This window comes from Schistocerca piceifrons, chromosome X (genome assembly GCF_021461385.2).
Source record: "Schistocerca piceifrons isolate TAMUIC-IGC-003096 chromosome X, iqSchPice1.1, whole genome shotgun sequence".
NCBI lineage: Eukaryota > Metazoa > Arthropoda > Insecta > Orthoptera > Acrididae > Schistocerca > Schistocerca piceifrons.
Window position 1 is genome coordinate 849697888 of NC_060149.1, and position 17039 is coordinate 849714926.

Below are 17039 nucleotides of genomic sequence, written 5' to 3' on the forward strand. Positions count from 1 at the left end.
TGAAAGGTCTGGTCAGAAGTCAGCTGTGCCTTAGCGATCACCTTGATCACTCTCAGTATGTAGGGGGTTGTGACATCCTGCCATTCCATATCACAGGTTTCCAAAATTTGGTGCCTCAGGTCCATGCTCAGCAATCCACATTCAAGTTGTTCTCCTGTGGTTGCTTCTTTGGCTAATCTGCCAGCAAGTTCATTTTCTGGTATACCCAAAGTGGCATGGTGTCCAAATGAATGTTATGGTGGTTCCAGGAAGAAGGAAGGAAGATTAGAGTTTAATACCCTGTTGACAGGAATGTCATTAGCGATGGAGCTTGAATTATGAAAGCATGGGGAATGTACTAATCACCATGGCACCTTGCTACATATGGTGTTTTCAGTGTCAACTAAGAAGTCTTGGGTGTTAGAGACTAAAACATTTCAATGGTAGCACTGGTTAATTCCTTGTACGTAGATGACAGAGCTGCTATAAACCAGAAGGGTTTTTGTTGTGAGGTATTACAGGGATTGAGATATGGCTACCAACTATATAGTATATATGCTACATGCACTCAGTACAGAACATCGACTAACAGGCTACTGCCTCCCCCCCCCCCCCCCCTTTGTATAGAAAAACACTGACTCTGGATCAGTATATGTAGATGGATCCAAAATTAAGGTAGTCGTGGAGAACAGAGTGATAGGCATTTCAGAATGACAGGGCCTGTATTTTCCTTAGGGCCACAGAACAACTCCATCTGCATCACTAGACTGGGTACAAATGAGGGGGGACGTAGAGAAGGAACGCTCTGTACACAGTTAAGAGCAGGCTCTGAGGCCTTTGCATAGAGCCTCCAGTCATATACCAATTGGTTTGCCAGTTCTAGGGCAATTCATAAATAGTTTAATGTGGTTGTTGTGAAACAGAGTTGAATAACACAGATGCAAAAGCATTTGTCAAAGTGTGACCACATAGCTTGCTAAGAATTACAGGTATTTGACCCTCAGTGGTGAGACACACACTTTTACCATGAGGTTGTCTATAGGGCTTATGCAGAACTCATTAGAGGTTATTTGTTGTGAAGTCACAGTGTACCTGTATTATAATATCAGTAAGGAGATTATGACACACTAGTTGTCCAAGACATTAGCCCATTATCAAGTTCTATAAAGAAAGAATTATTTTGCATTACTTTATATATTAACATACATGTAATAGATATCTTTTTATATTATGCAAACTGTTTGCAGAAACTAATAATTTTAACCCAAAGTGAACCGTTTATGTCTCCACATATTTTTTGTTGGAATCAGTAATTTTCATACCTTGTGGTCATTTTGTTCTTAAGCTTCCTTGTTTACTTGTATGCATATTGTGTAGCCAGCTAGGAAAGGTATATTTTGTGAAGCTATAGCACACCTGGATCACAATATCAGTACAGAGATTATGATCTACTTGTTGTCAATACATGTGATTTTTGTAACTTAAAAACAAGTTAAGAGCGGAGTGACTCCAAGATCTGAAGGACAATGAAATACATAACTAAGTATAGAGTGCTGTAAATTAAAATTAAGAAAGTGGTACAACACACCAGTTTCTACAAACAGTGTGTAAAACGAACAGCTATCCATTGTATGTGTGTTAGTATGTGAAATAACACTGAATAATGGTTCAAGTTATTCTTGTTTATTAAACTTGATAATGGGCTCATGTCGTACCAAAACAAGATTTTGTTTTCAAATTAAAAGAATCACACATTTGGACAACTGGTGTGTCATTACTTCCGTACTGGCTCCAGAGATTCATCAGTGATTAGTCAAAATTTGCGGGTCATTTCATGGTTTCAGGATAGGAATAGTAATTCCCTCTCACCACTGCAACTGAAATTTCCCTTCTTACCAAATACAACTACAAATCCCAGCTTTTGTTAGAAAGTTGTGACCACGTGGTTGTGAATTATATTGTATCCAGGGGACTCTGCTAAAGCACTGTTGAGCTCCCATTCACTAAATGGAATACTGTATGGTTCTAGAAAGCATGTATGGAAAGCCAGGCATTTATTGGTCAAGAAATTAGGATGGTAGTTACTGCAAGTGAACACATTTGGCTTAGTGTCCCATGAAAAGTTCAGCAATTTCACTGTCGATAGAGATCGCAGGAACTGCTGTGGACGGCTGATGACCATAAATGTGGCAGAGTTTAGTCCAATACTTGAACGAATGGGGTGTCGGCCCTTCACATGATATCTACTGTTCTCAATACACTACTACTACTTCTTCTTCTTCTTCTTCTTCTTTACTAAAAACTGTGTATATGCTCAAGATGTCTTGAATGCGACTAAATTTTCTATAAAAGGATGGAGCACCTTTCTAGTTAGTTGTTCCATTGATCAATCTCATGGTGACCATTATGATGTGGAATGCGTCAAGTGCATAGGAAATGCACACATGAATCAAGGTTCTTTTTTACTTTTTAGGCTTAAAATTTTTTATTACCTACCCCATTCCCTTAAATGGCACAAAATCCAAATATTATACCTATAAATTTATTTATTTCTATTCATGAATTCATCTACGGTATAGAAGGAGTTGTCAAGAAGATATGATTCCTGTTTATTTTTGAAACTATCACTGCTGTCAGACATTTTATTTATCTGGTAATTTATCGAAAAGTTTTAAAGCAGCATTTTTTACCCCTTTCTGTACCAAAGACAGGTTAAGTAGAGGATAGTGTAAGTCTTTCTTTCTTCTGGTATTATAATCATGAATGTCACTGTTGTTTTTAAACTGGTCCATGTCATTGAGAACAAATTTCATTACTGAATAAATGTACTGTGAAGCTGTTGTGAGAATTCCTAATCTTTTACACAGATGCCTACAAGATGTGTGACATTATTCTAACCAGTTTCGGGACCGATGACCGTAGCAGCCTGGTCCCTTTAATCCCCCAAAACCAACCAACCAAACTAACCAGTTTCTTTCCAGCAGTGAATTGTTTTTGCCTTAGTGTTGGGTTACCCCAAACTATTATTCGGTATGACATCAGAGAGTGGAAGTGTGTGAAGTATGTTAGCTTACTAATTTCTATATCCTCTAAATTGGCAATTATTTTTATTGCAAAATATGTTGAACCTAGTCACTTTAGAAGATCCAAAATATGAATTTTCCAATTAAGATTCTCATCTATATGTACACCCAAAAACTTAGTATGCTCTACCCTGGCTACTGACTTCTGTTGATCTGTTATATTTACTGAAGGAATTGTACTCCTAACAGTAGAAAACTGAATGTACTGTGTTTTTTCAACGTTCATAGCAAGCCCATTCACAGAAAACCAATCAATAACTTTTCCAAAGAAATCATTTGTATCATTTTCTATTGGAGTTTCTTTTACTGGATTAATAATGATGCTTGTATCATCAGGAAACAGAGTCAGTTTAGCTTCTCGTTACAGATAAGAAGCACACTCGCTTACATATATCAATAACAGAAGGGGACCCATGATCCAACCCTGTGGGGTACCTAATGTAATTTCACCCCAGTTAGATGAAGTGCGAAATTTCCTTAAATAACTTAAACCATACAGAGAAACTTTTTGCTTCCTGTTTTGTAGATATGACTTAAACCACTCCTATGCTGTTTCATTTATACCATAGACTTGTAATTTCTGTAGCATAATGTCATGGTTCACACAATTAAATGCTTAGGATAAGTAACAGAAAATAATTCCTATTGGTGACGTTTTACCATCTAAAGATTTATGTGGACAGTGAAATTGTATATTGATGTCTCAGTGGTACAGCATTTTTGAAATCCGAACTATGATTTACTAAGTATCCCACTACTGTTGAGATGGCTGACCACTCTTGAGTACTTTCTGATGATTTTTGAAAATGCTGTAAGCAAGCGATGTTCTCTGATAGCTGCAGTTATTTCTTTAGACCACCATGGCACAGAATTCCTGCAAGGTGGGGAGGGGGGTGGGGGGAGAGGTTCTGGGGAGGAAAAAATGCTTCCACAGCATTATTACCCTGTCAACAACATCACATCTTGTATGACTTTTTACGTTCCCTTCTGTTCACTGGGTTCAAAAGTTGCTTCTGATGTGAAAACCTGTCAGTTGTCTTTTTTAGGTGAATGGTATGTATTAAACTGATCGATAGTTTTGAAAAGAGTGTGTCAGGGAAGTGGTTGCTGTCACAGAGGTCACCATGGATGTTCTACCAGATCAAAGAGGAGATGTTCAGGCTGCAGACAGTAATATCTATGGCAGAGTACATTCTGTGGGCCATACTAAAGTTCATTGGAGCTCCACTGAAAAGTATGCAGACTTTCAGCTCAAGAAATTAATTAATTGCTCTAGCATTTGGCCCTTACTGACTGTGGCGATTTAGGTCCCCCAGTAGGAAGGAGGCAGTTGTTCCATTAGGTTAACCAGCTTGTGATGATACGTGTGTCTGTATGGGTGGCGGTAGATATTACATATCATTACTGTAATGGGCAGGTGCACATAGTCTCCACAACTTTTAATGCAATGTTTAGAGGCACTACATGGCAATGTGGACACCTTCACATGCCTTCTCAGTATAAGCCTGATTTCCACAGTAAGTGTTACTATTTTAAACATTAGTGAGGTGGATTTCGAAAATTGTCTCTCTTGTAATGCTGTGAAGGATAATGGAGTAGACAGCCATCAGTTGATGCAGCTTTCATTCACCACCATTTTTGTTCAAATTCAACACCTTTGGTACAAATTTTGCTGTCTCGCCAAAACATCCAAGTAGATTTCATGGTCTGCATCAAATGATATGCCAACATCAACAACAACTTCTCTGATTGTTGTTCGGTGATCATTCATAATCATATCTTTCTTTTTTCCACATTTTCATCAGCTGTTGATGTGCTGGGGCATGCAGAACATTCGTTGTCTTCAACTTCTCCATGGCCATCTTGGAAATGCTTATACCACTAATAAACCTTTGTTTTACTAATAGCAGACTCACCATAACCAATATTTAACATTTCTAAAACTTTATTACATTTTATTCCATTGTTATAGCAAAATGTAATGCAAATTCTCTGGTCCATTTCAAAAAAAATTAATAATTACCATGCATAAGCAACCATGCGTAACCTTCTTGACAACTGATGACAGACTAAACATAAGGCTACCTGTGTACAGATACGTTTCCGACATGTTTACCAACACAACAATGAAAAATCATGCAAATCGGATAATACAACCCGAGAAATTAAAAATTACTGATACCTTTTGAACACACCTTGTACATACATTTTGGATCAACAGCGATCCGTTTCTCATTTATCTAATGCAGAAACTATTCCTTGTTTATCCACAATATTTTTGATGCAAAACAGAGGCTGTGTTGTAGCATACCAAGAACTGAGTAAATTGTCCACCCTAATTACCTCTTGGATACCTCTCAGGCCACTGCATGGCCAAAGAGTGGAATGCCATGAGAGAGTAAGCACCTGCATTTCTTTCTGAAGAGACTGCCATATTTGTATGGTCAATATTATATGAGAGCTTGAACTGTTTCATTGCAGAGTGTCCACCCTGATGCTACTTTCTCATCAGAGGTTCACTATATGGGCAACACCCTGCCACAGTAAAGGCCACACTGCTCCACGTTATGCTTCTGGTGTATCATTGCTTTACTGTCCTTGGGACAGGCATCTACATCTCAGCAAACATGAGAAGTTTGCACAGCTCAGGCATCACACACACACACACACACACACACACACACACACACACACTCTCTCTCTCTCTCTCTCTCTCTCTCTCTCTCTCTCTCTCTCTCTCTGGCCACCTCCCTTGGTGTACAGAGAGAACAGTGGTCACGTGTGCGAGTTGTGTTTGCGTAAATTATCTTTGTTGCTAATCCTGTGTCTTCTTGAGCAGCCCTTCCTCCTCCTCCTCAAGAACCTCATCACAGTTGTTTGATTTTTGTGTCCAGCCAGTTCTCATTCCCACAGGATAAGCCAGCAGCCACATTCACTTGATAGAATATCACTGTCATCTATCTTTGTATTTTATGGCTCCATGTTCTGCTAACTGCGCCACAGACAGCTTAGAATTTGTTAATTTGAACATTAACTGCTCTGTCTTTTACATTTCAATGCAATTTCTTTTTCTCCCTTTCGCCTTTCTTTAGTTTTCTGACAATGGAAAGTAATAGATCTGATTGTAGAAGCCCAAAATGTAGAAAAAAAGTAAACGCCTTCACATGTCAGACAAAATACTTTTGATATTTCTAGTAAAAATCACATCTTCACGAACCGTTATTCATAATATCACCAATTTTTTTTTTTTTTTTACTACATAACATACTTGTACATACTGGAGAAAGTTGATTACAATGTTAGCATCAGTGAGGTCCACTATCTCATTACTTCATCCTTATACCAAATGAACAAAAATAAACATTTATACTTAAACAGCCCAAGCTCATATGACTCCTGAGTTATTATCCATCACCCACTTCAGACACACAGGACATCATTCACAGAAAATTGAAGTTTTAAAATAATTAACCAATGTTGCAAATAAATACACAAGTCAGACAAAAATTAATCATTCTTTTACACCTATTGCAAAACTAAACAGACAGATAAAGCAACACTTCTAGTATATACAAACAATTTATCCATACATTGTTTCTATTTTCTGTACGACCTACGTATACTCTCAAAAGTTATCTCATAAATGTAAAAAATTTAAATCCACATCTTGTTTTACATTAAGATAGACATACATTGTTGTTAGACCTTCAACTTGTTCTTCCCTCTGAAGAGTAAGTTCATGAACAGCAAGTGCATAGGAATGTTCTACTTGCAAAATCGGCTCCAATGCTGGAGAATGAACTAATTTGTGATAGACAGCAGAAAACAGTTCTTCATCTGTTGCTCCTTCAGGCTCTGAATATTCCACAGTCTCCTAAAAGTGATATACGAGACTGCGAATTTTTATGTACTAAATGTTACAGATGATGTATTGTAATTATAAGTCACTTGAAAAAATTAAATACTAACTGTTTTGAAAGATTTCTCCCATGTCTTAATTACATCTTCAACATCTGTGTCACCTTCTTTCGCCACTGTAACAACTTTATCTCCCATTTTATCAAAAAACATCTGTGTTTTCTCTTCCAGAAACATTTTGAGGGCTGCAGTCAGATCTGGAACATTACAATTATCATATTCAGAAGAAAAGATTATTCGACAAATTTAGCCCTTTACAATATCAAATTGTACCACAAATTTACTTACTGAAATATCATACAGATATTACCTAATTAAGTTAGAAAATGAGGTGCAGCATTCTAAAATGTATCACCACCACTGTCTGAACCAGCACTTTAGGGATCTATGATACACTTGAAACAACAATATGGAAACGATATCAACAATGTAGGGAAATGAGATTGCTACTTACCGTAAAGAAGACACATCAAGTTGCAGACAGGCACAATTAAAAGACACAAAAAGGCTTTGGCCACAGCCTCCATCAGTAAAACACACACACACACACACACACACACACACACACACACACACACAAGCCCACCTCATGTACATGACTACCAACTCCAGCATCTCAGAGTGGCAGCACATGCAGTTGAACATAACACGCATTATTTCAATGGCTACTTCACTACCTGAACTGCGCAGATGGGAATTATCTTTAAACACACTCTCCGCTCCCGTAATGGTAACATACTGTCCCCACACTCTTCACACAACAGTTTCCACCCCCTCTGTCCTACCACTCCTCCCCATTCTCATCTCCCACCCTGTTTATTTGCAGTCCTCTGCCAATGCATCTGTCCATCTTTCCCCACTCCTCTCCTTTTTTCCTCACTACCCTGCTCCACAACTTCCTGACGCTATGCCTGTCGGCAGTCTAGTCCCTACACACTCCCTCAGACAGTGTTGGTCTTTCACTCCCCACTCTTACACTACTATCCCTTCCCCTTCCCCACCATCACTGCTGCTTGCATCCCACATGATAGTTGCGTCCCAGCCCAAGATGCTGGAGTTGGCGGTCGTGTGTGTGTGTGTGTGTGTGTGTGTGTGTGTGTGTGTGTGTGTGTGTGTGTTTTTTACTGATGAAGGCTGTAGCCGAAAGCTATATGTCTTAATTGTGCCTGTCTGCAACCTGACTTGTCTTCTTTACAGTAAGAAACAATCTGCCTTTTACTACATATGTTGATATTCCTACCTGGAGTTTCCATTGTTTAAACACTCAAAACACTACGACCAGTTCAGTACTTTGCAAAAAACAAAAACAAAATTTTAGCACCTTCAAATTAGGACATCACAGAGTAGGCCTATAACCAGCAAATGCTTGCGAAGATGGCACTCACAAATACATACAAATCAGAAGTTCTACTCTACTGCTAACACAGTAATACCACATGCATAACATTTTGTATTGTCAAAGTGTACCACATCACTTGAGAAGCAACCAGGTCTTCCATTTAAACAGAAATCATGGAACCATTTGTAATACACTACTTTTCATTTAATAATGTGACATTTACGGGAAAAAACCACAAAAAGTGATCGTTTTGAGTAGAGGATCAGAAATGATAATTGAACATACAAAGTGAACAGGGTTACAACAATAATAGAGAAGTAAACAATCAATCAGTAATATACAGCCCAATTTCTAATTCAGATATTGATAAGAAAAATGATTTAACTTTTCATAGTCATAAGCAAATAGTAAAGGGTGGCTGAAATCACAAATATCTGGAACAACAACAACGTACAATATCCAGACTAAGTTTGCCGAAATTACTACTACTACTACTACTACTACTACTACTATTACTACTACTACGACAACTATTGCTGCCACTAAAACAGTTGCACATAAGTAAGACAAAATCATTACGCAACATATTGCTGAGCTGGCTGGCTGACAACTTACAAAGAAAATGGCTGTAAGAAGATCTACATGTTTGAGGAACTGTGTAATTATTCAAAGAAAATATTTTATATTTATTTTACTCAAGGATAGTAACAGTGGTAGAAGTTACATATGTCACAGTAAATGCAAAACAGTTTGAAATTTGATGAGGCATTTTCAGTCTGCTAGCCCACAGATTAGAGCTGACAGAGTAATGCTGTTAAAAGGCACTAGTCATCAATTGCTAGAAACCTTTCTAACTAAGTGTTTAATGCCTAGCTCTTAACATACATAACATAAAGGTTTCACATCTTCCAATGCAAATGATTTGTTCTGTAAATTTGTTATCAGTCAAACTGGCCATATACAGATGACAGATCTTTTTGCATTACTTAATTTTGAATGCCTGCAACCTTACAATGTCTCCATTCTCTCTAACTGCATTCACTGACCATGATGTATCAACAGAGAAAGTTAAGAGTGTATATTAGGTGCAGCTGTCAATACTACCTGACAAGATTATTATTAGCCCGAGCCAAGGAGATGACAATCATGTTATCATTGAACAGAAAGAAATATGGTGGGTGTAATCTGCTCTCCTCTTCTCCTTCACAAGGCTGTAAATCTGGAACTGAGTTCACAGAGTGTGATGTGTTACACAAAGAACATGTCATGTTTTGGGCTACCTCCTCTAGTGTGCTTCCGGAGGACTCAATTAACCAACATAATTTTCCAGAGGTCTTCCTGAGCCTGCTACCAGTCTGTAACATCTCTTAATGGTTGCAGCACTACAGAAACTAACGCAATAATTCTTTATTGCCCTATTTCATTAGCAAGAAGATTCAGCCTAATTCGAACACTGGCTGAGTGTACACACACAGCCAAGCAACAGTGGTGTCCAGTTTGCTCCATTAAGCATCCATTTTTGACAATTTTCTTTTAATTGTCTGCAAGGGGGCAGCCAATACACATGACAGGTAACATTAAACATCCCATTAAAGTCATTCAACACAGAATGTAAACTCAGCTTGGAAACCTATAGTAAGAAACGGGAACTGATTGCTTTCATTTCATTAAGGAACCTTCCTGTCATTCTAAAGATACAGCAGTGGGGAACCACAGCTTGACTCGAGAAGTGGACTGTACACAATTTTCCAATTGACAGCCACTTTTCACTGAGGTGCACCCATAAAATTTGTTAATCTCAGACTAATATTATTCTACAACATACTATTCAATGGCCAGTTGCCAATAGATGATTGACTCATTTGGCGATATACCACTTCACACTTTCAAGGAGCAGGAAATGACATTCAAAACAGTTCACTATATTTCAAACATCCCAAGGTAATTTTGGATTTAACACATGGCAGAAAAGCTAGTACACTAATTGTCATTTCTCAACACTTTAGTTTCCAGATTTTTTTTCCAATTTAAAGAACTTAAAAACAGCTGTTTGCTGGCAGGTCTAACAAGAGGACAGCCATCTTCTTCTTGTGCCTTTGCTCCGCATCAGTGCAGGGTTGACATTGTTAGGAATGGATTTTGCATGGTTATTTGTTATGGGGTGGCCGGATGCCCTTCCTTTCACCATCCCATTACCCCCCGGGATGGAATATACATACTCCAAATGTCTGTGTGTAGCGTTAGTCATGTGAAAGTGAACAGAAGTTTTCTAAATGTTGGTGAACCATGTAACTAAGGTGGGACCTAAGATCTAGCCTGGTAATCACCTACTAGGATGTGAGAAACCACCTAAAAACCACAGCCAGGCTGGCTGGCACACTGAACCTCACCGTTAATCCACAGGGCATGTTCAATCTGGGGCCAGCACACCTCCCTGTCCCAGAAGTGTCACTTTAACACACGTGGCTACACACTCAGGTAACAAGGGGACAGCCATCACTATGCAGATTTACTTCTCTACAGATGGTCGACTGTAAGCCTTCAACAAGCTGTAGACCATATACACAGAATTAAATTTCAGGAAGAAACTATTGATGAAGCTTTATCAATTTACAATCAGATAATCTGATCCAAGATTCAGCATGCTTCAGACTATCAAGAATCCAGAACAACAACAAATCAATGCAGAACAGAAATGATTTCCCACACTACCTATGAAGGTCAACTGTCATACACTTGTGCCCGTGTGTACAAGGTAAAAATATGTTAGTTAAATGATACAACATGCAAAATAGCTTCCAAGGACAGTTCCTCTATTTAACCCAGTGATCATGCCTGTAGAAGAATAAGTAGTTAAGAGAGATGCCAGCAAGCTACAATCAACTAAACTCAGTCACGCTCTCCACTGTTTTGACCAAAAAGGCAGACTGGATAAATTATGACTTTGAGCAGGGCATTTGGTGCATGTTGAACTAGCAGGCTCTGTTGATGAGATAACTCAACAGTGAATAATTTTTTTGTATATAGGTTTCAACATGCAATATTTCAACAGAGTATTTTTTATACAAAAAAAGAAAGGATTTCTCTAAAATTATTGCTCAGTTGTAACACTGGGTGCACCAATATGTAATTATTGCTGCACCATAAATGTGGACTGCACTTCACACAAAGTGACAAGCTTTCCCTATAAGATTTTTCTCTTAACTGATTCCTTTCTTACATATCATTCTTATAGCCCAGTTATGCACTCAAACACATGGAGAGACATCTGATTTTCTGTTTCTTATTTGTTTCTTTATACATCATCCTTTCTTCAGTTATATGTCATTAGAGATGAAAGCTCTGGATTAGTTTCATGTGACATATGTCCAAACTTAAAAATCCGTAAAACAGTGGAATAGTTCTATTAAAAATTTAATCAATTCCTGTAAGCAGTCTACCCTCAGTAAAGCATTAAGATATCAATAAGGGACTATGGTTGTTAGCAAATATTACATCACAGAGCACTTTCATGGTCATTACAAAAAAGGAAACAGTGTTTACACCAGATATTAAACATAACAATAATAATAATAATAATACACACGTTTCATTTATGTATCACGTCTAACACAAAGTTTTTCACAAAAAGGCCAACCAAACAACCACACACCACACATGCTACATTAATGATTTATAAGTTGTCAAATCTAAAATCACTTATTAGACTGGTGGAAGCTTTTATGGTGCAGAGTCATTAAAACAAGTCGTCTTTGGATTTTTCTTTATTTCTTTCTTTTTTTTTTTAAGTGCACTTATTAGACATGACATGACACCAATGTTGGAAAAGTATGTATTTATCCAAGAACGATTTTGTGGCATCATAGATGCCTGATTAAAAATCTAAGGACCTCAGATTTTTTTTCTGGCACTTATTTTCAGTTGCACCAACATTTTGTACACAAAGTCTAGTTTAATGTTGTCTCAAATATCACATTCAATTTTGTGTAATTGGCCGAGTGACCTAGTTCACGACACAGGAAGGCGAGAATATGCCACTACAATAGTTTTTTGTTGGTGCTGATTATATCTCTGAACTTCTACCACATTGCCATAAGACAAATATATATATATATATATATATATATATATATATATATATATATATATATATATAATTTCACCCTCCTACTATGACCCATGACGACATCAATATGGTGGAAACAGCTAGTTCCAAAATAGACAATATGGTGACTATGATGTCACTACACATGCCAACAAACGCAAACAAAAATAAAAATGACACAATAATGTCTCACTCCCAAAATAAAGTGAAACTAATGGTACAATCACGGAAAATTGGAGGTTTAGGGTGAAAACAAGACAAATATATAATAATAATAAAAAAAAAACACTGCATCATTCTAAAACAAATAATATATATAAAAAAAAAATATTTAACTGCAACATTCCGCTACACCAACAAAACCACAGGAATCAGACATTTCCCTTGACCTATATAGCTCAACCACAGCTATCAATACCAAAAAGTCAACACATACAACTCCAAAAAGTGGGACCAAAAATCCCAACAGCTCAAAAACCCAAATATCCAAAACAAAAATTACTTACCAACAATAATGTCTCACTCAAAAAATAAAATGAAACTAACGGAACAAGCATGGAAAATTGGCGGTCATATAATCACCCATCTCGGAACATAATGATACACTTGTGAACTTCACTGTCATATCCATATCTAACAAATAAGCAATAAAATAAAATAAAAATATTAGACTTCTTTCCACCAACAAACATCTAACTAATCAGACCTAACAAAACCTCTTAATAACTCTTTAAAAACACTCCACAACCCATGTTACCACACCACTACCTAAACACAAAACCACATTAGCATGATGACAACCAAAACTCAAATGAACCCAACACCACACATTAAACTCAGCATGTCCACATCCACCACCAGACAGCACTGTCAAATACAACACAACATCTACAAACACAACCAACTCAAAAACTCTGCACTCTAGTGACATCACTCACACCACCACCATTATGTCACGGGTCACAGCAGACGGGTGGAATTGGACGCTTTCATCGACACTTTTTCAGGTATCTTAAGTTCACAAGTCATAATCAGGACTCAGTAGGTTGCAAGTGAATAAAATTAATTTTCTCAATAATTACACTCAGAGGGAAAAATTATTATTCTAATGTCCCAGCATATAACTTGTGTGTTCAGTAGTTTGATAATCATAAATGAAAGATTAGATGCTTTGAAAATTGCACTATTTTCTACTGAATAAAAAAATTTGAAGACATGGCAAAAAAGTGATGCCTTTATCTGAATGTCCCAGAGTCCTAAAGAAAAAGTTGGTGAGTTGTTGCCACTGAAATGATGTAAATGAAACATAAGAAAAATCCTATTCATAAATAAAATGAGGTGCAAACAATTGTCAGGCAACAGTTATGGTACACATTTAGCCTGGCAAACATGTATTCTTCATATACTGAATAACCAGGTAAAGGCAGCTAAAGATATTTGAAAAGGGGGGGGGGGGGGGGTCAACTGAACCTAGAAATACTGGATGCCCAGCTTTGTCCCAGAATATAAGGATGATGTAGCATACTAAGTCACATGTGCACAATACAGAAAGAGAACAGAACATCGAGAATATTCATTTTGCATATATATTAGCTTTTGGATTGGAGGTTGTATGGCACTCCGATCTCTAGCGTAGACTGAACTCTAGGTTAGGTTAGGTTGGTAGGTGACAGTTTAGTTGAGTGTTGGCAACATAGTACTGAACACTTCAGTTAATCCAGTACTGACTATACAAATAAACTTCACTGCAGTTATCTGCCTAAAGGATCTACAGAATGGAAGTAGAACACAGGAGGAAAACAATATTAGAGTAAGTGAATAAGCTCACAATCCCTACAAGATAGTATCCTTGCAAGACAGTATCAGACTTAGTCAACGAACACACGAAGAAACTGTGTCCAGTTGCCCGGGACACAATTAAAAAGGTAAATCATGCTTTTTAAGAAAGATAGTTTATAGCACTGATACACTGTGGTCTCAGTAAGGCACTTAATTGTATCCCTCAAAGCTCTGCTTTGTTGTTGTTGTTGTTGTGGTCTTCAGTCCTGAGACTGGTTTGATGCAGCTCTCCATGCTACTCTATCCTGTGCAAGCTTTTTCATCTCCCAGTACCTACTGCAACCTACATCCCTCTGAATCTGCTTAGTGTATTCATCTCTTGGTCTCCCTCTACGATTTTTACCCTCCACGCTGCCCTCCAATACTAAATTGGTGATCCCTTGATGCCTCAGAACATGTCCTACCAACCGATCCCTTCTTCGGTTGTTGTAAACAATAATAGCTATTAATTTAGCAAAGGTGGTTTTACAACGATCCATTATTTTTTTCTTTTTTGTGCTAGATGTAATGCTTTCTTCCAGAGCAGTAGCACATTCTTGTATCCTGCAGAATGGTGCCATAGCAACAGTGCACTGCTGAAGTGGCTGTGATATAAGGCTCTGCTTACTAAATTAAAATCTTATGGAATCACATCTAACAGACATCAAGTTGCATCAATAAAAGGAGCAACCTCATGTGAAGAAAAGTTACACCACCACTGGCCATAAGGATCCTTACTATGAACTCTGTTCTTTTTTATTCCATAGTTTACACAGTTTTCAGACACAACATTGTTTGTTAATGAGATTAACAATGTGCAAGGTGTACAACAAGCAGATATTCTGTTCAGTGAAGCGAAGGAATGGGTCATACAAATAAGATAGAAATATATGAAAACAATAAACAGAGGGTAACATGTAGCCTTAGTGACTGTGGAGTACTGGGTAACACTGGAGCTGTTATACTTCCAGGTTTCATCATCAGCAGTAAATTAATTTGGGAAGTACACACTATACATGTGTGCATCAAACTTTCAAAACTCCTCTACCTTCCGTGAGATAAAGCATTATAACAGGAAGTACCTATTAACAGTCTACGCCTTATATCACAGCCACTTCAGCAGTGCACTGTTGCTATGGCACCATTCTGCAGGATACAAGAATGTGCTACTGCTCTGGAAGAAAGCATTACATCTAGCACAAAAAAGAAAAAAATAATGGATCGTTGTAAAACCACCTTTGCTAAATTAATAGCTATTATTGTTTACAACTAATGTGTTCCACAGCCTCACTAACATGAAGCTAAATCACAAAACATCCAGCAAGTTGCCTCAAATTCACCATTACAACATCCAGTATATGGACAGTCTGGACAGGCCAAGACGGGGACTGACCATCACACAAGGTAGTTCTCCAATGGTCGCAATAAAAATGTTTAGTGCACTACCAAAGTGCGTTCAGCCTTTACCAGTGGATGTGTTCAATGAGAATATGTTGGGTGTCTAAACACGCATTACACTCTGTGGGTGAATTCTCTTCTAAGGATAGAGCAATGACAACCAGACTTACTGATATTGCACCCTAAATGTTGTTATAATGTTCATTTCATTCTATTGTTATTATTGTAGATTAAAGTAAACCTGAGGCAATGCACTCAGTCCTAACTGGTAAATGTTGTAGCACTGGTAATAAATGACAATACTGAGGCTCATTTGGTGATTCGATCTTGGATGACTATACGACAAATAACAATATTACAACAGCATTTAAGTTCATGTAACAATTTTGTGAAACAGTCCTGGAGGGATATAAGCACCTGCTAAACCAACTGCTATGTCAGTGTTACAAATAAAAATTAGACTGTGGAAAATTTGGTGTACCTTCCTCAGCATTACTTGGCAAGTTGAAGAATGCCATTAATCGTTCGCCGAGTTCTTCAGCAGTCCCCGAAAATGGGACATAAATTGGCACTTCAAGCTTGTAATCGAACTTAATCGTCCAGGAAGGATATGTGAAAACAAATTTTGTTTCCATTGTACTGGCAGGTACAAGTCTGTCACTTGCAGCATTAATATCGAATACACTAGACATCAGTGCTCAGGGTAGTTTTGGCTTATGTATTAAATTCTTCTGTCTGCAACCTTCTATACTGTCAACACTTTAACCTCAAACACACACCCTCCTAACATCGATGATAGATGTGAGGTTAATGACACGAAGCAAAGGTTGTAGTGTACTTGGCTACACAAAAGCGTCTCGCAACAGAATGTGTGCGTTGGTTATTGCCTAACGTCATTTTATTCAATCGCGTACAGTATTGTGACAATTTGGCTTTGTTATAAACTAGAAAATTAACAAAACATGCATATGTTTCTGGCAATGAAAAGTAAGTTTCGATCTGAGCAAAGGTTTTATGAAATATAAACTCGTAAATAACTATTTACTAAATATAAATTATATGTCCATTGGCTTATTTTCATTTTCTCTTTTTCTGAATGCATCTAATGCAGCTTTTTCTCCAACGAAGTGCCTTCTGTACGTCTTGATGAAGTGCAGTGATAGTTTCCCGAAACATTGGATTTTCAGCGTCTCTGATACTGATATAATATTTACATGACTTTGGTGCCTTGAAGTTTTCGGTAATAAGTGAATCTTGAGGCTCATCAAACACCCTATTGACTACAACATAAAGATGACGTGGGTCCTTTTAACTATCTACGAACTTAATTAAGTCAACCTCACTGAACGATACAAATGCATGTCTCTCACTGAAAGAATGGAAAATCCAGAATGGAATG

At 37.6% G+C, this 17039-nt stretch overlaps 1 protein-coding gene across 1 annotated transcript in view; it reads right to left on the reverse strand.

Annotated features, from left to right (window-relative positions):
* LOC124721620 (protein C12orf4 homolog) overlaps window positions 1-16450 on the reverse strand; it is a 145090-nt gene extending 128640 nt beyond the window's left edge. Inside the window, exons 1-3 of the mRNA XM_047246679.1 lie at window positions 16122-16450; window positions 7032-7177; window positions 6755-6936 (exon numbers count right to left, since the gene is read on the reverse strand). Of these exons, the coding sequence (XP_047102635.1) occupies window positions 6755-6936; window positions 7032-7177; window positions 16122-16332 (539 nt within the window). The 5' untranslated portion in view covers window positions 16333-16450. The remainder of the gene's footprint in view (window positions 1-6754; window positions 6937-7031; window positions 7178-16121) is intronic.
* Between the last annotated feature and the right edge of the window lie 589 nt (window positions 16451-17039).